The sequence below is a fragment of the Xyrauchen texanus genome, chromosome 43 (genome assembly GCF_025860055.1).
Source record: "Xyrauchen texanus isolate HMW12.3.18 chromosome 43, RBS_HiC_50CHRs, whole genome shotgun sequence".
Lineage (NCBI taxonomy): Eukaryota > Metazoa > Chordata > Actinopteri > Cypriniformes > Catostomidae > Xyrauchen > Xyrauchen texanus.
In genome coordinates this window covers 27,269,801-27,295,088 of record NC_068318.1, presented here as the reverse complement: position 1 = coordinate 27,295,088, position 25,288 = coordinate 27,269,801, and the positions used below count along the sequence as shown (strand labels likewise).

At 38.9% G+C, this 25,288-nt stretch overlaps 2 protein-coding genes across 3 annotated transcripts in view; both read left to right on the top strand.

Annotated features, from left to right (window-relative positions):
- The first annotated feature begins 187 nt into the window (after nt 1-187).
- Nucleotides 188-20,271, top strand: LOC127635657 (neuropeptide FF receptor 1-like). The gene is made up of 4 exons (XM_052115842.1): nt 188-384; nt 12,563-12,855; nt 13,287-13,386; nt 17,358-20,271. The coding sequence occupies exons 2-4, from the start codon at nt 12,570-12,572 to the stop codon at nt 18,160-18,162; spliced, it is 1,191 nt and encodes a 396-aa protein (XP_051971802.1). The 5' UTR covers nt 188-384; nt 12,563-12,569; the 3' UTR covers nt 18,163-20,271.
- Nucleotides 20,272-23,151: 2,880 nt separating this feature from the next.
- bmp1b (bone morphogenetic protein 1b) overlaps nt 23,152-25,288 on the top strand; it is a 36,354-nt gene continuing 34,217 nt past the window's right edge. For both annotated transcript variants that reach the window (XM_052115831.1, XM_052115830.1), the window contains exon 1: nt 23,152-23,337. In XM_052115831.1, the coding sequence (XP_051971791.1) occupies nt 23,205-23,337 (133 nt within the window). In that variant the 5' untranslated portion in view covers nt 23,152-23,204. The remainder of the gene's footprint in view (nt 23,338-25,288) is intronic.

The following is a 25,288-nucleotide window of genomic DNA, read 5'->3' as shown; positions in this document are numbered from 1 at the left end:
TCAAAAACTGAAGCAGTTTATTTGCTTGAAGTAAACAGATTTATGACAGACACACAGACATACAGGTCACGTTATTGCAAACTTGGAGACGGTGACGTCGGTCACGCTCCAAAGACCATATTTTACAACACGCGCACAGCACTAGTGGACTCTACTCTCGGGTTAATTTACTAATTTAATATTGCAATTAATTGACTGTGTTACGCTTTGTGAAGTGGCTATGAGATATAGGCTACATACACTTATAAATAGCCTACACTTATTTACAATAAGTGACAGTTGCGCACTGCTCTTGGCGGAGCGCAACCGGAGATCTACAACACAGACTGCGTGCATCAGAAGAGTTGGTTAAAACACATGTATTTCATGTCTCCGCAGCAACAGGTGAGCATTCTCTTTCTAAATTATTTAGTGTTGTCATGTAGTTGACATGTCTAATTGTGGTATAAATAAAAATCTTTTATTTTAATAAAGATCTTGTTCCTAAACACGCGGAGCTTTTAAAGCAGCAATAATTCGTATTTAGTGTCTTTGTTTAATTCTCAACACAGATGCTTATGCACTTACATTTCGATGTATTTATTATACTTGATTTACAAGTATGGTGATCAGACCCGTATGCATCGACGTATTAATTGCAAGCTCCATAGCACTGAATAAATCAAATAGCCTAGCCTGTTTGAATTGACATCTATCATTCAACCTTCAGTCAAACTTTGCTTAATTAATATAACATAATTACTGTCGGACTGAACAATAAGGTATTTTTCCGGAGAAGTACAATCAGATTTAAAACAGTCAAATCAACACTGGGGGAAAAAAGAAGAAGAAGAAAAAAAGAAAAGATTTGTTGGCTCAACAACAACAATAACAGCGTATTAAAATAATTAGCATTTTCTCCATATTTCTGACATTTTTAGTTTTACTTAAAATGCATTAACGTGTGCACCACAAAAACTGAAATAGCAGGATGAAACAAAGTAATGCAAACAATGAACAAATAATTATGAGCGGTGTCAACTGTCAGTTAAAATAAAGCAAACTTACATTGTAACGCATTTTACTACAAACCACGTGATACGCATCAACGATCAAGAACGCCATTTTGAGAAGCTCTGTGACGACGGCGGAATCTTTTTCAGGTAAGCTGTCTAATTAAATTATGGAATATTGGAATTTGTCTTTTGAACAAGAGTGTTTCATAAGCGTGAATATCGAGTTTGAATGTAAAATTCATGTTGCCTATACATCCATCAACTCTGCATGCAAGTAAGTTTGAGTTTTTCTTAAGTGTTGGCTGTATGCATGCACCGTGTTAACACATAAGCCTTTAACCAGTAGCATTTGTGCATCTTTCGAGTTGCGTTTGAATGGGAATTTTCAAATTTTAAGGATAAGTGCGTTTTAGTATATCCGCGAGAGGGAGTGGCTGGTCGCTTTTTTTTTTTTACCTGCACAGACTATGTAAGCAAGTTTTTCTTAAAGGTGCAGTATGTAAGATTCAGAATCCCTTGTTATTAATGACACCTGTGGCCGTTAAGTGAACTACAGCCAGCTAGCTGTTGCTTGTGCTCGCGCTGGTGTACACACTCCATAGCAAGCGAACAACAGCCAAAACAATGACGTAACATAAAAAGAGACTGAAAGTGATTCACTGGCATCATGCTGACAGATGAGGTAGCATAATTAAAATCACACAGTTATGATTGTTTTACTACAAACATTGAGAATAATCTAAAACTACTTATCAGCTAATATAGCATACTGATACCCACATACAGCAACTATACTAGACAATTTACTTTTGCAATGAACTGTTATGTTGCACTATTGTATGTTTTGTATGTCATATGTTTTAATACGATTAAGAAACCAGCTTATTTGCTTAAATTGATCCTGTATACCTGACTTTTAGTATAAAGGGAGATCGTTGAAATTATTTGAAAGTTACAAAGCAAGGTAGCTTGGAATCTGTCAGCATCATGTTAGCTAAAATTACACAGATCAATCCTTATGGCACTATATTTCACATGCTTTGCAGTTATGTAAGCTTACCTGTCCAATAAGAAGAATGGCAATTCAGGGTCGGTTTTGATCCCCAAAACCGAACAAAGGTTCCTCCAGGAATCAAATGCCCTGCCAATGTTCACTCTAGTTTTCGCTTGACCACGATCACGTTCCCGCTTAGCCAAATGGGATTCGGTAGATACATAATTATTTTTTTTGGCTTACTCAGAGTTTGTGTAGGAGTCGGTGTCTCTAAAATAATGTTACCTAGTGTTGCAGTTTGTTGTCGCTGTTGAATAGCTTAAGAGAAGCTATTATTGAGGCAAGGCCCTCGGGAGCGCGCATAAACGTTGCATCCTTTGGAATTTCCTGACAAAAACGACCCGCTCCCTTCGCATGAAAATCGGTCTACAGGCTTTAATAGGCAACCTAGGTAGTCCGGGAAGGACACATTTTTTTAAGTTGTGTTACAAGCCGTTCACACATTGGCAAAAAAAAGGTGAATATTACATGAAAATTGTTACAAACTGCACCTGGGGATGTATGGGCTATGTGCATGCTCTGTGTTTCCCTTATGATTCAGTACATTTGACATTGCATTTGGTAAGGCATATGGGGAGTGTCCTTCCACACAACCTAGTTGAAACCTCTCTACAATAATGCCAATATTTTAATATTGGCTATGGTGTTTAAGCCCCACCCTTTTAGGCGCAAACATTTTCTGCTATAAAAGCAGGCAGTGCAAACGCCATTCCTCAGAATTTACTTTTTTCACATCAGCGAGTCATCTCTTGTCTAGAAGTCCTCTACTACTTCGCCGCCAACATACACGAGTCGGCGAACGGGATCTTCAAGACTCTCAGCTCCCCTGCAATGTTCAGGCGAACATTTACTCCACCTTGATGCTTTGCTGGGGAACGGGATGCTTCAGCTTCCTGATTCCGCGATTTTGCTCTTATGGAATGAAATTGGTACTTTTATTCACCAAAGTGGCTTTCAACTGATCACAATGTATAGTCAGGACATTAATAACGTGAAAAATTACTATTACATTTGCATTTCTTTTAAACTACTTGATCTACTAAATCTTCCACGTGCAGCAATGACAGCTTTGCAGATCTTTGGGATTCTAGCTGTCAGTTTGTCCAGATAATCAGCTGAGATGAAGGGAAACTAGACATTGCGAATGCTGGCTGCACTAGGACTCAGAGTTCTTCTGAAGTGCGAGCGATGCCTTCCTTGTCCCTCAGTCTGAAAATTCTGAGGAATGGTGTTTGCACGCCTGCTTTTATAGCGGACAGCTTTGCACCTAAAATGGTGGGGCTCAAACACCGTAGACATTATTAGAATATTGGTGTTATTGTAGAGAGGTTTCAACTAGGTTGTGTGGAAGGACACTCGCCGTATGCATTAGCAAACGCAACGTGTCATACTCTTCATCTCAGGGAACCGAGGTTACGTATGTAACCGAGACAATTTCACATGTACATGATCATCCATCGAGTGACATTAATGCGTAAGTATTTTGTAAGTATATGTGCATCTATGTGTTTGCTCGCATGTGTGTGTGAAACTGTGCATTGAGTTTCATGTGAGTAGGCAAAACAGTTAGTTGTCACTTTTTACTTAAGATAATATGTTTTGGGGTAATTTTTTTAATTAAATCAGCTCCTGCATAGGCACCATTAAATATTGGTTACCAAAACTCTAGAACATTTCAACCATTATTACAAAGAAAAAAGGTACACGTGTGTGTACCTTTTACTCCACCTTAATTGCTGAGATATACAGTGCATCTGGAAAGTATTCACAGCGCTTCACTTTTCCACATTTTGTTATGTTACAGCCTTATTCCAAAATGTATTAAATTCATTATTTTCCTCAAAGTTCAACAAACGATACCCCATAATGACAACGTGAAAGTAGTTCGTTTGAAATGTTTGTAAATGTATTTAAATAATTTTTAAAATAAAAAAACAAATTTCACGTGTACATAAGAATTTAGATCCTTTGCTCAATACTTTGTTGAAGCACCTTTGGCACCAATTACAGCCTCAAGTCTTTTTGAGTATGATGCTAAAAGCTTGGCACACCTATTTTTGGCCAGTTTCTTCCATTCGTTTTTGCAGGACCTCTCAAGCTCCATCAGGTTGGATGGGGAGCGTCGGTGCACAGCCATTTTCAGATCTCTCCAGAGATGTTCAATCGGGTTCAAGTCTGGGCTCTGGCTGGTCCACTCAAGGACATATACAAAGTTGTCCCGTAGCCACTCCTTTGTTATCTTGGCTGTGTTCTTAGGGTCGTTGTCCTGTTGGAATATGAACCTTCGCCCCAGTCTTAGGTCTAGAGCGCTCTGGAGCAGGTTTTCATCAAGGATGTCTCTGTACATTCCTGCATTCATTTTTCTCAATCCTGACTAGTCCCTCAGTTCCTGTCACTGAAAAACATCCCCACAGCATGATGCTGCCACCACCATGCTTCACTGTAGGGATGGTATTGGCCAGGTGATGAGCGGTGCCTGGTTTCCTCCAGACATGACGCTTGCCATTCAGGCCAAAGCGTTCAATCTTGGTTTCATCAGACCAGAGAATTTAGTTTCTCATGGTCTGAGAGTCCTTCAGGTGCCTTTTGGCAAACTCCAGGCGGGCTGTCATGTGCCTTTTACTGAGGAGCGGCTTCAGCCTGGCCACTCTACCATACAGGCCTGATTGGTGGAGTGCTGCAGAGATGATTGTTCTTCTGGAAGGTTCTCCTCTCTCCACAGAGAAATGCTGGAGCTCTGTCAGAGTGACCATTGGGTACTTGGTCACCTCCCTGACTAAGGCCCTTCTCCCCCGATTGCTCAGTTTGGCCGGGCGGCCAGCACTTGGAAGAGTGCTGGTTGTTCCAAACTTCCATTTATGGATGATGGAGGCCACTGTGCTCATTGGGACCTTCAATGCTGCAGAAATGTTTCTGTACCTTCCCCAGATCTGTGCCTCGATACAATCCTGTCTCGGAGGTCTACAAACAATTCCTTGGACTTCATGGCTAGGTTTGTGCACTGTTAACTGTGGGACCTTATATAGACAGATGTGTGCCTTTCCAAATCCTGTCCAATCAACTGGATTTACCACAGGTGGACTCCAATCAAGTTGTAGAAACACCTCAAAGATGATCAGTGGAAACAGGATGCACCTGAGCTCAATTTTGAGTGTCATGGCAAAGGCTGTGTATACTTGTGTACATGTGATTTTTAGGAAAATAATGAATTTAATCAATTTTGGAAAGGCTGTAACATAAGTAAATGAGGAAAAAGTGAAGCGCTGTGAATACTTTCCGGATGCACTATACTGTAGCCCCTGTGACAACTTCCTTGTGTGACGCGTCCGCTCCTGGTCTCCTCCATTTAATTATGTGTGTGTGTGTGTGTGCAGGGAGTGCAGTTTGATTTAAACCCTTTATGGGTTTTTCTCATTTTTTCTCTTTAACAACATGTGAATATCCATCTTTCCATACAGCCTCAAGACAAGTTTTGCAGCAACTTTTGTAATCCTGTGGGGAAAAAAGCATTCAGAGGTAACAATATATGGGATGCACCGATCATGAGTTTTATGGCCGATACCGATTGCTGATTTTTTTTTTTCTTTATGCAAAAGACAAGATGAAAGCTATGTGAAAAATATCTGTAGCTATGTGAAATTAGAGATAACAAATGCATATTAAGCACTAGTGGTGCACTGATCAGGAAATTTGAGGCCGATAAGATCTCAGATTTGTTTTTTTAACACCAAGATCGGCCGTTACCAATTTTTATTTTTTACATCATGTATCATGCATTTACATTTTTATTTGTAGTTTAATATGTTTTTATACCCGTTAGCAGCCTCTTTATCCTTTTCCTGCTCACTGTGCAGCGAGTCAGAATTACTACCGTAATGACTCTAGAAAATGGGCTGCTTAATATTCATACACGTGTAATTCTTACAAAAAATTGTTTAAAAAAAACTGCCATATTCATCTAAATTGCAGCATGTCTGAAAGTTTAAATTTGTGAATGCTTAGAATTGCCAACAACTCACCCTCCAAAGGCCACTCTGTCATGCATCAGGGGCTGAGCAAGCACTCATTCATTAGATGAGCAGTGTGTGATTCCCTGTGTGCTGCAAAAAAGATCGGCCTTAAATCTAGGCACGATCAGCCGATCACAGATTTAAGATGAATATCGGCTGATTTCGATCGGTGCACCCCCTTAGTTTATGTATTTTTATACAGTTGCCTGTTATTGTGTTCAGACATTGTCAGCTAATTGGGCAGTTTGTCTGCTCTGAGCATGACTTTTCTGATTCTGTTTCCACCTCCACTGAAAAGTTCTGCACTATGAAGCTTTTAATAAGACTTGTAATTTCTCTTTGTTTTTCATTCTGCTTTTAGTGTCCGATGATTTGGATGGACATTGGTTGCACACTGTTTGGATGTTCTCAACTGTGCCATATTAAAAGGAATGTGTTAAATAGTTAGGCTCGATTGACAGCATTTTTAGCATAATGTTGATTAACACAAAAATCCCTTACAATGAAAGTAAATGGGGCCAATCCAAAAACTTTCAAATACTCACTGTTTAAGTATAGCCAAAAGATACAAACAAAATGCACGCTAACATAATACTAGTGTAATAAATTGCTTTCTAACCTTTTTTGGTTGTAGCTTTATATAATATTACAACTTGATTGTCATGATGCTATAATGGTAATCCCAGTTAGTGATAATAACATGTTATTCAGTGAGGGAAGAAAGTATTTGATCCCCTGCTGATATTGTACGTTTGCCCACTGACAAACAAATGATCGGTCTATAATTTTAATGGTAGGTTAATTTGAACAGTGAGAGACAGAATAACAACAACAAAAATCCAGAAAAATGCTTGTCAAAAATGTTATAAATTGAAATGCATTTTAATGAGGGAAATAAGTATTCGACCCCTCTGCAAAACATGACTTAGTACTTGGTGGCAAAACCCTTGTTGGCAATCACAGAGGTCAGACGTTTCTGGTAGTTGGCCACCAGGTTTGCACACATCTCAGGAGGGATTTTGTCCCACTCCTCTTTGCAGATCTTCTCCAAGTCATTAAGGTTTCGAGGCTGACGTTTGGCAACTCAAACCTTTCAGCTCCCTGCACAGATTTTCTATGGGATTAAGGTCTGGAGACTGGCTAGGCCACTCCAGGACCTTAATGTGCTGCTTCTTGAGCCACTCCTTTGTTTCCTTGGCCGTGTGTTTTGGGTCATTGACATGCTGGAATACCCATCCACGACCCATTTTCAATGCCCTTGCTGAGGGAAGAAGGTTCTCACCCAAGATTTGATGGTACATGGCCCCGTCCATCGTCCCTTTGATGCGGTGAAGTTGTCCTGTCCCCTTAGCAGAAAAACACCCCCAAAGCATAATGTTTCCACCTCCATGTTTGACAGTGGGGATGGTGTTCATGGGGTCATAGGCAGCATTCCTCCTCCTCCAAATACGTTGAGTTGATGCCAAAGAGCTCTATTTTGGTCTCATCTGACCACAACACTTTCACCCAGTTCTCCTCTGAATCATTCAGATGTTCATTGGCAAACTTCAGATGGGCCTGTACATGTGCTTTCTTGAGAAGGGGGACCTTGCGGGCACTGCAGGATTTCAGTCCTTCACGGCGTAGTGTGTTACCAATTGTTTTCTTGGTGACTATGGTCCCAGCTGCCATTGACAAGATCCTCCCGTATAGTTCTGGGCTGATTCCTCACCATTCTCATGATCATTGCAGCTCCACGTGGTGAGATCTTGCATGGAGCCGCAGACCGAGGGATTGACAGTTATTTTGTGTTTCTTCCATTTGCGAATATTCGCAAAAACTGTTATCACCTTCTCACCAAGCTGCTTGGCGATGGTCTTGTAGCCCATTCCAGCCTTGTGTAGATCTACAATCTTGTCCCTGACATCCTTGGACCGCTCTTTGCTCTTGGCCATGGTGGAGAGTTTGGAATCTGATTGATTGATTGCTTCTGTGAACAGGTGTCTTTTATACAGGTAACAAGCTGAGATTAGGAGCACTCCCTTTAAGAGGGTGCTCCTAATCTCAGCTCGTTACCTGTATAAAAGACACCTGGGAGCCAGAAGTCTCTGATTGGGAGGGGGTTGAATACTTATTTCCCTCATTAAAATGCAATTCAATTTATAACATTTTTGACTTTGTTGTTGTTCTGTCTCTCAATGTTCAAATTAACCTACAATTAAAATTATAGACTGATCATTTGTTTGTCAGTGGGCAAACGTACAAAATCCTTTAGTGTATATACTTTTGAAACATTATATGTTTTAATGTTTATTGACAGGCACCATTCACTTCCATTGTGTGTGCCTAACTGTAACCATGATTTAAATAAGGAACGTCAATTGTTTTCTGTTGTAATCAACAATGTCACAAATGCTGTCAACTGGGCCTAACGTGTACTGAATCAAACATTCAAAGGATGTTCATGAGAAAATGCTTTGTGTTCTTAATGTTGGAGATACATTATTTAGGAGGGTGGCAGTGGAATAAAACAAATACATTTTTGTGAAATGTACTTTTTTATTTTTTTATAATAATTTACTCTGTTGTCATTTATCTTTGAGACATTTCCCATACTGCTTATGCTGCACATTGATATACTTTTAAAAATAAAGAACACTTTAAAGTTGTAATTGTCTTTGTGGTGTTTATTTCAGTACTTTGATCTGGATGATTGCAAGGAGAAGACCAGTATATTTGTAGGTTTTAAAAAAAAAATCAATCTAATTTTATGTTGGTTCAACATGATGTCTTAACCGTGGTAATGTAAATGAGCTGTATTTAAAAATCTTAAAAATTACTTGCCAAAATTTGTTTAATTATTTTGGCGTGACATCTTTAAGTAAATGAAGTTGAATGAACACAGATATATACACCGATCAGCCACAAAATTAAAACCACCTGCCTAATATTGTGTAGGTACTCCTCGTTCTGCCAAAACAGTGCCAACATGCATCAGAATATCATCATGCTGTTCTACTCACCAAAGTTGTAGAGAACGGTTATCTGAGTTACCGTACACTTCGTCAGTTCAAACCAGTCTGGCCATTCTCTGTTGACCTCTTTCATCAACAAGACATTTCAGTCCACAGAACTGCCACTCTTTGGATGTTTTTGGCACAATTCTGAGTAAATTCGAGAGACTGTTGTGTGTGAAAATCCAGTAGATCAGCAGTTACAGAAATACTCAAACCAGCCTGTCTGGCACCAACAATTATCCATGTGATTATCTAATTAGCCAATTGTTTGGCTGCAGTGCATACAAATTTGCAGATACAGGTCAGGAGCTTCAGTTGATGTTCACATCAACCATCAGAATGGGGAAAATAATTATCTCAGTGATTTGGAACATGGCATGATTGTTTGTGCCAGTCAGGCTGGTTTGAGTATTTCTGTAACCGCTGGTCTCCTGGGATTTTCACACACAAAAGTCTCTATTAAAAGAATTTACTCATAATGGTGCCAAAAACAAAACACATCCAGTGAGCGGTAGTTCTGTGGACAGAAACGCCTTGTTGATGAGAGAGGTCAACCGAGAATGGCCAGACTGGTTCGAACTGACTAAATGTACGGTAACTCAGATAACCACTCTGTACAATTGCGGAAAAAAGAATAGCATCTCAAAATGCTATAGTGAGATTCAGGTTGGCGCTGTTTTGGCGGTACGAGGGGGACCTACACAATATTAGGCAGGTGGTTTTAATGGTGTGGCTGGTGGTATGTACAGCTCTGGAAACGAGATCACTGCAAAATCAGTTTCTCTGGATTTACTATTTATAAGTATGTGTTTGAGTAAAATTATTTTTTTGTTTGTTTTATTCTATAAAGTACTGACAACAATTGTCCCAAATTCCAAATAAAAATATTGTCATTAAGGGCATTTTTTGGAGAAAATAACCAAAATAAATGTTTGGACAACTGGTCAAAATAACAAAAAATATGCAGTGTTCTCAGACCTCAAATAATGTAAAGAAAACAAGTTTATATTTATATTTTTTAAAAAATACAATACTAATATTTTAAGTTCAGAAATCAATATTTGGTGGAATAACCCTGATTTTCAATCAAAGCTTTCATGCGTCTTGGCATGCTCTCTACCAGACTTTCACATTGCTGTTGGTTGACTTTATGCCACTCCTGGTGCAAAGATTCAAGCAGCTCAGCTTTGTATGATGGCTTGTGGCCGTCCAACTTCCTCTTGATCACATTCCAGAGGTTTTCAATGAGGTTCAGGTCTGGAGATTGGGATGGCCATGACAGGGTCTTGATCCGGTGGTCCTACATCCAGACCTTGATTGGCCTGTCTGTGTGGCATGGAGCCTGCTGGAAAAAACAATCCTCAGAGTTGGGGGACATTGTTAGTGCAGAAGGAAGCAAGTTTTCTTCCAGGATAACCTTGTACATGGCTTGATTCATGCGTCCTTCACAGAGACGAATCTCCTCTATTATAGCCTTGCTGAAGCATTCCCAGATCATCACCGATCCTCCACCTAGTCGTCTAATGGTTAGTCGGAGGCCATCAAGCCACATTGTCTCGCACCCACTTTAAAATATTTGTTGGAGGATCAGTAATGATCTGGGGGTGCTATTGTGGTGAGAAGAATGGCATCTCCGAATGCTATTCCGAGATGCAAGTTGGCGCTGTTTTGGCGGCATGTGGGGGACCTACACAATATTAGGCAAGTGGTTTTAATGTTGTGGCTGATCGGTGTATAGGCTTAGCCTACAATACTGTATATATACAGGTCCTTCTCAAAAAATTAGCATATTGTGATAAAGTTCATTATTTTCCATAATGTAATGACAAAAATTAAACTTTCATATATTTTAGATTCATTGCACACCAACTGAAATATTTCAGGTCTTTTATTGTTTTAATACTGATGATTTTGGCATACAGCTCATGAAAACCCAAAATTCCTATCTCAAAAAATTAGCATATTTCATCCGACCAATAAAAGAAGTGTTTTTAATACAAAAAAGTCAACCTTCAAATAATTATGTTCAGTTATGCACTCAATACTTGGTCGGGAATCCTTTTGCAGAAATGACTGCTTCAATGCGGCGTGGCATGGAGGCAATCAGCCTGTGGCACTGCTGAGGTGTTATGGAGGCCCAGGATGCTTCGATAGCGGCCTTAAGCTCATCCAGAGTGTTGGGTCTTACGTCTCTCAACTTTCTCTTCACAATATCCCACAGATTCTCTATGGGGTTCAGGTCAGGAGAGTTGGCAGGCCAATTGAGCACAGTAATACCATGGTCAGTAAACCATTTACCAGTGGTTTTGGCACTGTGAGCAGGTGCCAGGCCGTGCTGAAAAATGAAATCTTCATCTCCATAAAGCTTTTCAGCAGATGGAAGCATGAAGTGCTCCAAAATCTCCTGATAGCTAGCTGCATTGACCCTGCCCTTGATAAAACACAGTGGACCAACACCAGCAGCTGACATGGCACCCCAGACCATCACTGACTGTGGGTACTTGACACTGGACTTCAGGCATTTTGGCATTTCCTTCTCCCCAGTCTTCCTCCAGACTCTGGCACCTTGATTTCCGAATGACATGCAAAATTTGCTTTCATCCGAAAAAGTACTTTGGACCACTGAGCAACAGTCCAGTGCTGCTTCTCTGTAGCCCAGGTCAGGCGCTTCTGCCGCGGTTTCTGGTTCAAAAGTGGCTTGACCTGGGGAATGCGGCACCAGTAGCCCATTTCCTGGACACGCCTGTGCACGGTGGCTCTGGATGTTTCTACTCCAGACTCAGTCCACTGCTTCCGCAGGTCCCCCAAGGTCTGGAATCGGTCCTTCGCCACAATCTTCCTCAGGGTCCGGTCACCTCTTCTCGTTGTGCAGCGTTTTTTGCCACACTTTTTCCTTCCCACAGACTTCCCACTGAGGTGCCTTGATACAGCACTCTGGGAACAGCCTATTTGTTCAGAAATTTCTTTCTGTGTCTTACCCTCTTGCTTGAGGGTGTCAATGATGGCCTTCTGGACAGCAGTCAGGTCGGCAGTCTTACCCATGATTGCGGTTTTGAGTAATGAAACAGGCTGGGAGTTTTTAAAAGCCTCAGGAATCTTTTGCAGGTGTTTAGAGTTAATTAGTTGATTCAGATGATTAGGTTAATAGCTCGTTTAGAGACTCTTTTCATGATATGCTAATTTTTTGAGATAGGAATTTTGGGTTTTCATGAGCTGTATGCCAAAATCATCAGTATTAAAACAATAAAAGACCTGAAATATTTCAGTTGGTGTGCAATGAATCTAAAATATATGAAAGTTAAATTTTTATCATTACATTATGGAAAATAATGAACTTTATCACAATATGCTAATTTTTTGAGAAGGACCTGTATTTAGCATTCTAGTTTTAATATTTATGTGACCAGTGGAAAGGAGATACTTCCATTTCTTTCCCCTTTTTGGAGTTTCATTTGAAGATTCAAAATGAATATTTGCCCAGGATTCATAGTCTTCTCTTTTTTCAAGTTCTGAAATGGACAAAATGACTCTGAACTACTCTGCTGTAAATCTCACTCTGGACAACTGCACGTTCTTGCCATATTACATCCACTCGACAGGGATGGCAGTCAGCTACATTCTGTCTTACCTGCTGGTGCTGCTGCTGTGTGTCGTGGGCAATGGACTCGTCTGCTTAGTGGTCATCAGGAACCGCAACATGCGTTCAGTCACTAACCTCTTCATACTCAACCTGGCCATCAGTGACCTGTTGGTGGGCGTGTTCTGTGTGCCCACAACACTGATTGACAGCCTCATCTCAGGTCAGTGTGTCATCATCATTATTTTCATAATCCTCAATATCATCTTTATAATTTTCAATATCATGATAAACATATTCATTAGATTAATTAATATCACCATTATCATCTTAGTCATCATCACAGTCATGTTCATAAATATCAGTATCATCTTTGTCATCGTTGTCATCATATTCATCGTTATCTACATAATCATCTATATCATAATTTTTATAATCTTTATATTCACCATCTTTGGAGAATTTAATTGTGATATGTGGGTCATTATTTTAATTGGTTCTATTTGGCACTCAAATCTGATCTCTGTTCTCACCTTCATGAAATGTAAAGCATGTTGAAAAGTTGTTTTGTGCTTATAGCATTTATTTATTTATTATTATTTTTTAATTGAGCTTTCTGCATCATATAAGCCCCTTTTCTTGAATTTACCACAGGTTGGCCCTTTAGCCAGATCACGTGCACGATGAGTAACCTGGTCCAGGGCATGTCAGTGTCTGCTTCTGTCTTCACGCTGGTTGCCATAGCAGTAGACAGGTAATGACCAGTCATTAAACATTTCCATAAAGACAAGGCATGATTTTTTTGTATTTCACAGCAGTGCGGTGAAATAGAAAAGCTGTAAGCTACAAATCATGCTGAACACAGCAACCCAAGATGCATATTTGCATCATGAGATTGGCTAGAGTCATTTTAGGGTTAAAAAACATATTCAAAATGGGGAATCATATCATTAGCATATCATTTATTAAAATGAGTTCTTTCATGGAATGCAAAAAGATGCTGGTGCTGATATTCATAAAATTATTGTAACAGCCAACTTCAAAGAGCATTCCATGATCATTTAGATACTATTGAACACTCATTTAACGGAATGGGAGTGGTGGTGGCGTAGTGGGCTAAAGCACTTAACTGGAAAGCAGATGGTTGTAGGTTCAAGCCCCACAGCCACCACCATTGTATCCTTGAGCAAGGCACTTAACTCCAGGTTGCTCCGGGGGGATTGTCCCTGTAAGAAGGGCACTGTAAGTCGCTTTGGATTAAAGCGTTTGGCAAATGCATAAAAATTTAAAATGTAACGTTGATGACTACAAAAATTTATTTTGAATTTCAAAAAAGCACAGGGATTTAAGTTAAAGTCTAAATATTTTTTTATGGTAATCAAAAATATGCCACAAATGCTGTTGATTAAGCTTAAATGTTTTTGTACGGTGTCAACAACTGTACTGTATCTGTTTGCTGTTTTTGCTATATACATGAAGTATAATTATATATATATATATATATATATATATATATATATATATATATATATATATATATATATATATATATATGCAATATTACAGAAGATCTAGAGTGCGATATGGCCCTACATCAGTACTGCTGTGATTCGGCACCAGGTAATCACAGCAGTACTGATTTAGGGCCATATAGCATGATTGCAAGTGTGATATTACTTATATACAACAGTTCAATTAAGAAGTCAATAAAATTTTTTTTAGAAAAACTAAGTACGGTCATAAAAAGAGCATTTGTACATGGAACTACTTTCTTATGCGACAGATCAGAATCTGCCGTTGCTGGTTCAAAACAAATGATGCGTCCAAAACTTCGTTAGTAATTAAAAAATGTCACTTCAGAAAGAGTATCATTGCTTGTGCTGTTTCTAACAAGTTATTGGATAAACAAGGATGGATGGATGGATGTGTGTGTTAGAGAGAGAGAGAGAGAGAGAGAGAGAGAGAGAGCACTGTTCTATGTAAACAATGACTAACAGATTCACTTCATGTTACACACAGAACTGCCGCTCACTCGATGTTCAAACCAGTCTGGCCATTCTCTGTTGACCTCTCATCAACAAGGCATTTCCGTTCACAGAACTGCCGCTCACTGGATGTTTTTTGTTTTTGGCACCATTCTGAGTAAATTCGAGAGACTGTTGAGTGTGAAAATCCCAGGAGATCAACAGATACAGAAATACTCAAACCAGCCCATCTGGCTCCAACAATCATGCCATGGTCGAAATCACAGATAAAAAATCCCCACCCCCCCCCACCAATTTTGATGGTTGATGTGAACATTAACTGAAGCTCCTGACCCGTATCTGCATGATTTTGTGCACCGCACAACTGCCACATAATTGGCTGATTAGATAATTGTATGGATGATTGTTGGTGCCAGACGATCTGGATTGAGTATTTCTGTAACTGCTGATCTACTGTGATTTTCACATAAAACAGTCTCTAGAATTTAGTCAGAATGGTGCCAAAAACAAAAATCATCCAGTGAACAGCACCCCACCCCCCTCCCTATAGGGGGCCTATTAGGCAAAATTGTTCAGGGGCCCAGTTGGTAGATTGGGCAGGCCAGACTGTGACGCCTCCTTTGATGCAATCAGAGTCTTTGTTAGGTGGAATTTTTGCCTCAGTCACCATTCAGTTTCATTGTATGGAAAAAAATTTGAGTAAATGCCAACTGAGGCAAACATTCTGCATATGCATTTTGTGTTCTATGGAGTAAAGAAAGCCATACGGATTTGGAAGAGCATGAGAGTGAGTAAATGATAACAGAATTATCATTTTATGGGTGAATTATAACTTTAACATACACACTTATTTTGTTCTTTATGAATTCCTGTTCATTTAATTTAATAGCCTGTTTGTATGTGAACTGGATTTCTTTTTATAATTCAGGCTCAAATCAGCAGCAACGTCAAGTGTAAGGTTCAAATCAGCTCCACAGCTCCAGTGGACTCAAACAAGTCTTAAAATAATATAAATAAAGTTGACTTATATGGCTATTATTTATTTTTTTGACATCGACTCAAGATGAAAAGAAATCCATGCTAATGCTTTGAAGATGCTGATGGTGAAGAGATATTATGTGGAATGGAGATATTTAAAAAAAAATGTGATTGCATCAAAGGAGTCACCACTAAATGCATGTTTCCGAGAATCAGGTCTTAGAAGCAAAGGTTAAAGACACCATGTTCTATCACTTATTTTTGACATTTACCATTTTAAATGTCAAGTCGCAAATCTTTATCCTTCACGAAAATACCGGAAATGTTTTCATATAACCAACAGACAAGATAAGAGTTTGCTTTGATTTTGAATAGATGCACAAAATGAAATACATAATCAAACTCAATAGAAACTAAGGGAAATTAAGTAACTTTAAAACCCTTTAACCAAGGCAAAAATAAATAGTTTGATATTCATTTAGATCAGAAACAAGGCCAGAAACACCAGCAAAATAGAAGCAATGGGAAAATGACGGTGCAGATCATATCATTATTACCATCACATATATATTTAAAGGTGAAGTGTGCAATTTAATTCATGTCAAAATACTTTCTCCTATATTACTTTCATATGAAAGTGTAAAAATATAGCATTTTCAAAACATCGAACAGCTCAACACAGCAACATAGGCTCAACCAATGGTGTGAGTTTGGGGCGGGGCCATCTTTTTGTAAAATCTGAAATGCCAGCAATTTAGGAGGGAGTTAGTGCTCAGGAAACCTGTTTAAAAATAATAATTTTAGTAATTACATTTGTTGACACTAGTGGCTCGGAAATTCAACCCAGTCTCATATAATAAATGTTACTGTAACAAAATTTTTGCAAACTGAGTTTTACGTTCCACATTCTACATTTTGCTGCATTTTCCTGGTGAATTAAACACTAGAGGCACTACAACAACTGAGCGTTTTATTCAGAAATTACACAGAAATCACAACTACAGTGGCTGATTATTACTTTATAAAAACATATTTTTCACACTTTTACTCACACACTGCTACATTATCATATCGAAACACTTTCACTCTAACACGTATTTGCAAAATTATACATTTTAACACTTGTATTAGAGATCCACATACATTTACACACTTATTCCAACCTGATTAGTTTCCCCGGAAACTCACCTGATAGAGTGTTGGAATTCGGACTGGGAGACCAAGGCTCAAGTCTTGCCAAGGAATCTCGAAACTAAAGTGAAAGTGAAAAGAAAGTGTCATAGAAGCAACACAAAATGTGCTTTTCGTGTTGCATTTGCATTTTAAAATACTATCAGTAAGGTAAAGGTGGAGGTTAAGGGTAAGGATGTTCACCTTTCTTGATGCGGAAGGCGTCTGCAAAAATCACCTAGGTGGCGCTGCGGAGCATCCAGAAACCGTGTACCACGGAGCCATAAGGTAGATTGCCCATTACATCTGGGTCTTACACACTTCCCTAAGGCAGGTTAGGTTTATGTTAAATATTAATGAAGCATGTAATTGTGGATTGTTTGAAAATGTTTCCGTAGTCAGGCTGCAGAAATTACACACTTTACCTTTAAATAATTTTCAAAAGTATTTCCATAATAGCTCTGTTGCAAAGCTAATTCTTTAATCAAAGTTGTGTAAAATTATTATCAGTGTTAATTATATCAATATCTGAATATTTCTAGGACTTGTATTTTGAACAGATTTTCATAACTAAACTTGTCTCTTGACACAGGTTTACTGGCATTGTTTACCCATTCCGTCATCGTCTTAGGCCTGTCACTGCGCTCTTTGCCATCGTCTTCATTTGGCTGTTCGCATTTGCGATCATCTTCCCTTCAGCTGCAACACTGACTGTCACACACCTGGAGGACATCTACATGGTCCAGGATAACCAGCTCTATCCACTTTTCGTGTGTTTCGAGGACTGGCCCAAAGCAGACATGCGGCGAGTCTACACCACCATCATCTTCGTCCATGTGTACCTGGCCCCGTTGGGTCTCATAAGCATCATGTATGGGTGCATTGCCTCTAAACTCTCCAACAACCTACGTGAGAACCGGGTTCATTCCAGAAGAAAGGTGAAGGTCATCAAGATGCTCATTATGGTCGCCACTCTCTTCATGATATCTTGGCTCCCACTCTGGACGTTGATGCTTCTTACTGACTATCAGGATCTGGACAGGCAACAGATTGACTTCTTGAGCAGCTATCTTTTCCCTGTCGCTCACTGGCTGGCTTTTTTCAACAGTGGCGTCAATCCAATCATCTACGGCTTCTTTAACGAGAACTTCCGCAGGGGCTTCCAGGCAGCTATGGCCTGCAGTTCGTGCAACAGAGTCGTGTCAGAGATGCGTCACACGCATTTTGTACTTCCGCCATCTAACAAAGTATCCGATGAGAACAGAGGTGTGACCAGCGGGCGGAAAGAGCGCTGTATTTCTGTAATGCCCCGAGCTCATGGTACTCAAGGAATTCTGCTTAAGGATGTGAATGGAATTGCAGACTCCCATAGAGTGCTTGGAGCCTGGATGGAGTGAATGAGTTCTAATATCCCTGGAAAGATCTATCCGCTAGCATTCCCATTCATCTCAATGGCAGTTGCTTGGCTGGCCCATGTAGCATTGGAAATAGGAGATCTGGATGCTGTCATCTTTGCATCATGGGCACTCAGTTTTGAAATCAAAGTTATGGAAAGCTGGAATGTTATATGTTATTGATCATTCTATGTTAGAACTCAATTTCATGCCATTCAGAGCACTCAAAAGTGGGTCACTATTTGTCAGAATACACTGTTTTGGCACTCATAATGATGTAGTTATTCCATCTACCAACAGGGTCTAACAGCTAAAGCTAACCAGCCAAATCTTTACCCCTTGGTTAAAATAACACAAGAACATCTGCGGGCTTGGACAGCATGAAGGCTACAACCTTAATGTTTGGAATGTTGTTGAAGTGGGGATCAAAACAACAGCTGTGATTCCTACTTTGGTTTCTCTCTTAATAAAATTGTGTTTCTCCCAATTTGAATGGTCTCATTTGGAGGATTTGCCACTGGGCACAGGTTTTTCTTATTTATGTACACTTTGGGACATTGCAGCCATGGAGGATTATGTAAAATCCACACAGCCTAAAACTGTTCATGCAAATAAACCCCAGTGGTGTGCTGAGTGACATTTCAAGAGGTGTTTCTCTGTACCAGCCTGAAGGGTCCATCTGAAGTGTCACTCAAAGACCCCAATGACAGATACACAGAACAAAATATACTACACATGTTTGGGAAGGTATTTGTCCAATCATGATTTAGGCTGATGACGGCATTTGAATGAATCCAAAGAATTTGAACCAAAATATGGTCGATTTTGTGTGGATGCACAGACTTTGACGTCAATGACAAAAAACAGTATATATGGCCCGATGCAATTTATTATTTGCGTTTAGTATTGTTTTTCCCTACTGTATGGAGAACCACTGATGTAGAAAATTCCCAATGTTTGTGTGTTGTAAATATAATACTCTCAGGTTCATCAGAATTTGAGTGCCTTGAAGTACAGTATGTAGTGATTGTATATTTGTAACAAACATGTATTTAGGAAACCTTTTCCTTAGTTTTACCTTTTACTGTAATTTTATGACTTTATTTTACTACTGTTAGAATATTGAGACTACTCAGTGGATTTTAAAAGCTTTTTGGCTTTCTTAAGCAGGACTGCTGAGGAATTCAACCCAGTTTTCATTTAAATGTTCAATTGTTTCTTTCTATTTTGTCAGTAATTATCTCTATACATTATATACATTTTAGAATGATTTTTTTTTAATCTGTTTTTATTTTTTATTTTATGTGTTTCAGAATTACTTTGTGCTTTTCCATCTTGTAAATGTGTAAATTGTTAAGAAGCCAAAGGAAACCGAAGAACAGCAAACCTGCACATCTATGTATATGTGTGGATTTGTGGCAGGTATTTTGTGCCCATTCCTCTAAATGTCATACTGAAAGTAGAGGCACAGATAAAAACAACTAAAGGCTACATAAAATATTTTTAAGGTTGTTATTTCATGCATGGTAAGACCAAGCTGTTGATGTAATATGAATTATAATCCGTGTTAATCCAGCCTTGCTGACCTTTTTATGCTTTACTTCAAAAAGTGTTAATTCCTTGGAAATTGTCAAATGTTGTGTTTTTGGTGTTATGTTTACGTTATGTTAAGTAATACGTGTTCATGGAATCATAACTCAGGAGTAACATAACCTGACAGTAATTGAATGTTTGAAACATGTTATGGATGTTTACATGTTTAACATACCCAATATGTGTTTAGATAAAAAAGCAACATTTTTAAAACAGTAAATGTAAAAATTATGTTTTTGTTTTGTCAAAAAAAAGCATGACTATATATATGTCCGTCCGTCCGTCCCATCTATAATTTTTTTTTTGTCTTACACATTTTAATGGGATGGTACTGCCTAATGGTTCAGATATTGGGCTACTAATACTCAGGTTTTGTGTTCAGTCTCGGGTGAGGTGTTCAAAGAATAGGAGGAACCCTTAGCCTGTTCTAAAACTAACCATTGTTCTGCTATCCACCCAGACTGCTTTATGGGGATACTGTCATATGTGTAGTGGACATGTTGTCTTTAATAAAAAGCTATCTGCTAAATGGCAACAAACTAGTCACGGTAATTTGTCTTTCACACCACAGACTCAGAGATCAATATATAAGTTTTTTTTTTTTACGAATTGTAATGAATTATTAAACAGTAGGATGTTTTTTAGTAGGATATTACAAAATAGATATATAGTGTTGCTCTACATTGATTTTTAAGGTCATGACTTTAAAAACTCGGAACTGGTCTCAAAAAAGCATTTACTGTATGATCGTTCACTCTAAAATGAATCTTCATACTCTCCCATCACTGTTCCAGTTAGGAAACCAATATCTTATGACGTTTCACATCAATGACGTACCTTGTCATGCTCAATTGAAATATGTGCAATGGTGAATGAGGCAATGTAATTATCGTTAACTAAAACAAAAACTACATGAAAACATTTTACATCACCATTGGGTGAACATGGGCAAAGTGGAACACTTTTGGAAATGTTACTTTTCACTTTTAATCATGATCCAAATGCCACATAACTTGACATTGTACCTTTAAAAAAATCTTAGGATGTCTCCTACCTTAGTAAAAAGCAAATATTTAGAAATACTTAATACTGGGAAGATCAGAAGAACCTCTTTTGACCAAATCCTAGATTGATTTTTTCAGGCAGTGGTAAAGTGGGACAGAGGAAAAATTATTCAATAGAAAATTTCTACAAATTAATTGCAGTTTTTACACACTTTTACGCCTCAATTTATCAATAACATTTATAAACATTAAGTAAACTTTTACTTTTTTATCACCTTAAAAATATTTGCCTCCTTCATTTTCTTTACAATTGCTTTTCCCCACCGGTGGTCATGAAATAAAGCTTTGCCACATATTCTGATGTAAATTCATCTATTTAAAGTTAATTGATTACTTCTAGATTAGTTTAGTAAGGATTTTTAACTATTCAGGGAATAATATGGTTAAAATAGGAGTCAAGCTTAACCGTCCCACTTTACCCATCTTCATACTATATTATAAAAACATTGCCATAAGAACATGCCACTAGATAGAGGTAACACAAGACTGCCCTTAGAAATCGAATGACGTTAGGCATTTTAAATGATACCAGAATATGCTTCAGCTTTGGCAGCAATAAAATACTAAAACTAATAAAAACTATACTCAAACTAAAAAACACAGACAATAATAACTAAACTAAAACTAACAGACATAGTGTGATGAAAACTAAACTAAATTTAAATGGCTAATTGAATATAAAGTATAATTAAAAGCTAAATCAAAAATCCCAAACTATAATAAGGGTTATTAAGGTATGAGGTTTGAAAGCTACAGCAGAGGGGAAGATTTTCAGAAAAGCAACATTGCAGTCTGCTTTTCGTATGGCTTACAGAACAAGTATTAAAATAACTAATAGAAATTAGACTGCATAGATCTCAACTTTAAAAGAAAATTGCTACATATTTTTGTTAGTTATCACAGAGACTGGTGCGATATCTCAGGACACTTATTTCATTAATATCTTTAAGGGAGTAGGAACATGCTTTTTCATGAAAAAAAAAATAGTTTACAGCACTTTTAACGTTCTTTTTAACTACACTGCATCTAAAACACAGGGAGCTAAAAAAAAAAAAACACAATAAAAGTGAGATGCGACACAACGGTAAAAGATGTCCGTCTAGTCTAGCACATTTTTACATTGGAACATAATTGAAAAACCAGTGTGGACAGATGCTAAAACACATTCGGTGTGAATGGCCCTAAATGAGGACCTTTAAAAGTATAATTACCCTTGGCTTTGAAGTACAAAAATAAATAAATAAATACTGTACATATAAATAGAGAGAGAGAGGGAATTATAGAGACTGTTGTGGGTGAAAATCCCAGGAGATCAGCAGTTACAGAAATACTCAAACCAGCCCATCTGGCACCAACAAACATGCCATGGTCCAAATCAATGAGATACATTTTTCCCCATTCTGATGGTTGATGTGAACATTAACTGAAGCTCCTGAACATATCTGCATGATTTTATACACTGCACTGCCACGGCTGGATTGGTAATCTGAGATACCTGGAAATTTCCCCGGTGGCCCGATGCAATTTAGGGATGATCAGGGGTGGCCTGTTCATCGGGAGAACCAGGCTGTCTGTGAAATGCGCCGAATGGGCCACGATAAGCTGAAATGAGCTGCCTCATTATGCAGAACGGGCCACAAAATGACTCCACGATATGCCGAAGGGAACGCGATATGCAGAAAAGGACAGCGATTCCTGCGGACAGAAACGTATTGCTGATGAGAGAGGTCAACAGAGAATGGCCAGACTGTTTCGAACAGACAAAGTCTACGGAAACACAGAAAACCACTCTTTACAATCGTGGTGAGAAGGGTTGGCGCTGTTTTGGCGGCACAAGGGGGACCTACACAATATTAGGCAGGTGATTTGAATGTGGTGGCTAATCTTGATAGATAGATAGATAGATAGATAGATAGATGAGAGAGAGAGAGAGAGAGAGAGAGAGAGAGAGAGAGAGAGAGAGAGAGAGAGATAGACAGACAGACTATTTTGCTGCCTATTTTCGCACATCACAACGATTCTTTTGCTCCTCTGAATGACACTGACACACACACACACACACACACACACACACACACACACACACACACACACACACACACACACACACACACACACACACACACACACACACACACCGGGGGTTCAGAGCGCTTTGAGCGCACTGACCTCCGATCTGTAATGTTTGCAAGCTTTATGCTGGAACGGGGCCCGGGTCTGTTAGCGAATCACTGGACTACAATAAAGACATTGAAGAGAGCAAAGCCTCCCTTCTCTAAACCCGCCTTCCCGGGAGCTCCCATTTTCCCCAATTCCTTCCAAAATCCCACCGCAGCTCGCAGCTCTACCTCCGCCGGTCCCAACTCCACATCCGCACTCATTCCCGTCATGAATCCCCTGAGGACATGTTCGTTTGTGATCAGTCTTCGAATTTTAATAGCGATCGAACTGCAAGTGGATACAAAATATTACACAGGTTCAGCAGAGGTTGTAGTCGACTACATGGACCCATGCAAAGCTGGTAATAATAATAATTATAATTATATATATATATATATATATATATATATATATATATATATATATATATATATATATATATATATATATATATATAAATGTTGTATTGATTTGTTTAAATGTTTAGTTTTTTTGTTAAAGTTGCTTGTGTTATGTTTGCTTTTATTTTTTGTTAATAACTGTCTGGTGTTTTGGATAACATCATGTTGTTTTGTTTACGTTTTGTATTTGGTTATGTCTTTAGTTTTTGTTTTCTTGTGTTTTTTTTTTGTGATTAAATTTTTTTTGTGCTGTTTTATGTGTTGTGTTGTTTTGTTTTGTTTTGTTTATGCTGTGTAACAAATGACAGAATGAATTCTGGGACAAGTGAATCCTGGTGATCTCTCTCTTTTCCAACTCTCCAGAAAACAGCATCCTTTAGGCACAGAATGTAAAACTAACATGTTGCCTAATCCACAGCCTGAAATGCCCTTTACAAATACTTTTTAATTATTTAAATTTTGATGGCCTGTAAAATTAAACTAACATCCATCATACACAAAGCTCCGATTTAGTGTGGGCAAATCTTTATACAGACAGCTGGCAACTGAATAGACAGTCAATTAATTTTTGGCTGGATCTTATAATTGAATTTACATAAACACTATTTTCATTATTGCTTGAGTGGAATTTGGAAATGTAGAATTATTTTGCAAATTCATTCAGAACGTTATCCACTTGCTTAAAGTGATGTATGACGTTCCTTCTTTCTATCATAAAACACTAAAAAGAGAAAGTTAGCAGAATCTCCAAGCTGCTTTACCATGCAATAAATGTGAATGGGGACCAGGGGCTGTCTAGCTCCAGAAAGCACACAAAATCATCATAAAAGTGTAGTCCATATGGCATATGCACTATTTGTCAGGTTTTCTGCAGCCATACTTGCAGCCAAATCTGACTTGACAGCTGAGATCGGCATTCATCTTGATTGTGTGAATAAGAGCAAATTGAACATTCTACTCTAAATAATAATTGTACTAAATGTAAGAAAAGGTGTCAAAAGGTCTGTAAAGGTTTCAAAAGTCTTGGTGTAACGCGCAATAGCGAGAACAAACAGACACAAGAGCAGAGGAAATGTTCAGGATTTATTAGCAACATATATGAGCAGTCTCTTGCCTGTGGAATGTTGAAGATCCCGGCACCGGCTGCACCAACGGGAAGCGATCTCAGATAGCGTGCGTGCCGTGGCCAAACAAGGGGCAATCCGTGAAGAGTGTGTTTGTAGAATAAGTGTGTGCATTGTGGAAGTCAGGCACAGATTCATAGAATCCTCCGTTGAAGCTTAGTGAGGTGCAGAACAACGGCCAGCTGAGATGGGACACGCAGGCAGAGACGAGGTATCCTCCGTGGAAGACCATCTGACACGCAGAAAAACTGGAAGGCAACCACACACCCGACATGCGGGCAACCAACAGCTACTCGAGACAGGACCAACTAGACAGACAGAGTCAGTTTAGTACACAACATCAAACAACAATCTAGCAAAGATACTGAGAACATGACGGGCTAAAGAAGGGAGTGAATTAGGGAACAACAGGTGTTGCTCGGCACACTAATCAGTGGCATGATCAGCATTCCCCCGGGAACAATCAGTGTTCCCATGGAAATGCCGATCATACATGACGGCCATGCCTGTGAGACATGAGGAAGAGAAAATGACAAAACAAACTCACAAGAGCCATGATAGTACACCGGACGCCTCCAGGCATCCCCGGCAGAAATACCTTGCTGGAGATTAAACTGATCTATGGGGGCATGGTCCAGGATGTCCCGAGCCAGGACCCAACATCTCTCCTCAGGTCCATAACCCTCCCAGTCAACCAGGTATTGGAATCCTCTGCCCTCCGCCAGATGTCGATCAGTCTTCTGACCTTGTAGGCCTGAGAGCCATCAACAAGACTCAGAGGAGGTGG

Coding starts and splice junctions, on each gene's coding strand:
- LOC127635657 (XM_052115842.1), top strand. CDS start 12,570: ATGGACAAAATGACTCTGAACTACTCTGCTGTAAATCTCACTCTGGAC. Junction 12,856..13,286: donor GATTGACAGCCTCATCTCAG/GTCAGTGTGTCA, acceptor AATTTACCACAG/GTTGGCCCTTTAGCCAGATC. Junction 13,387..17,357: donor GTTGCCATAGCAGTAGACAG/GTAATGACCAGT, acceptor CTCTTGACACAG/GTTTACTGGCATTGTTTACC.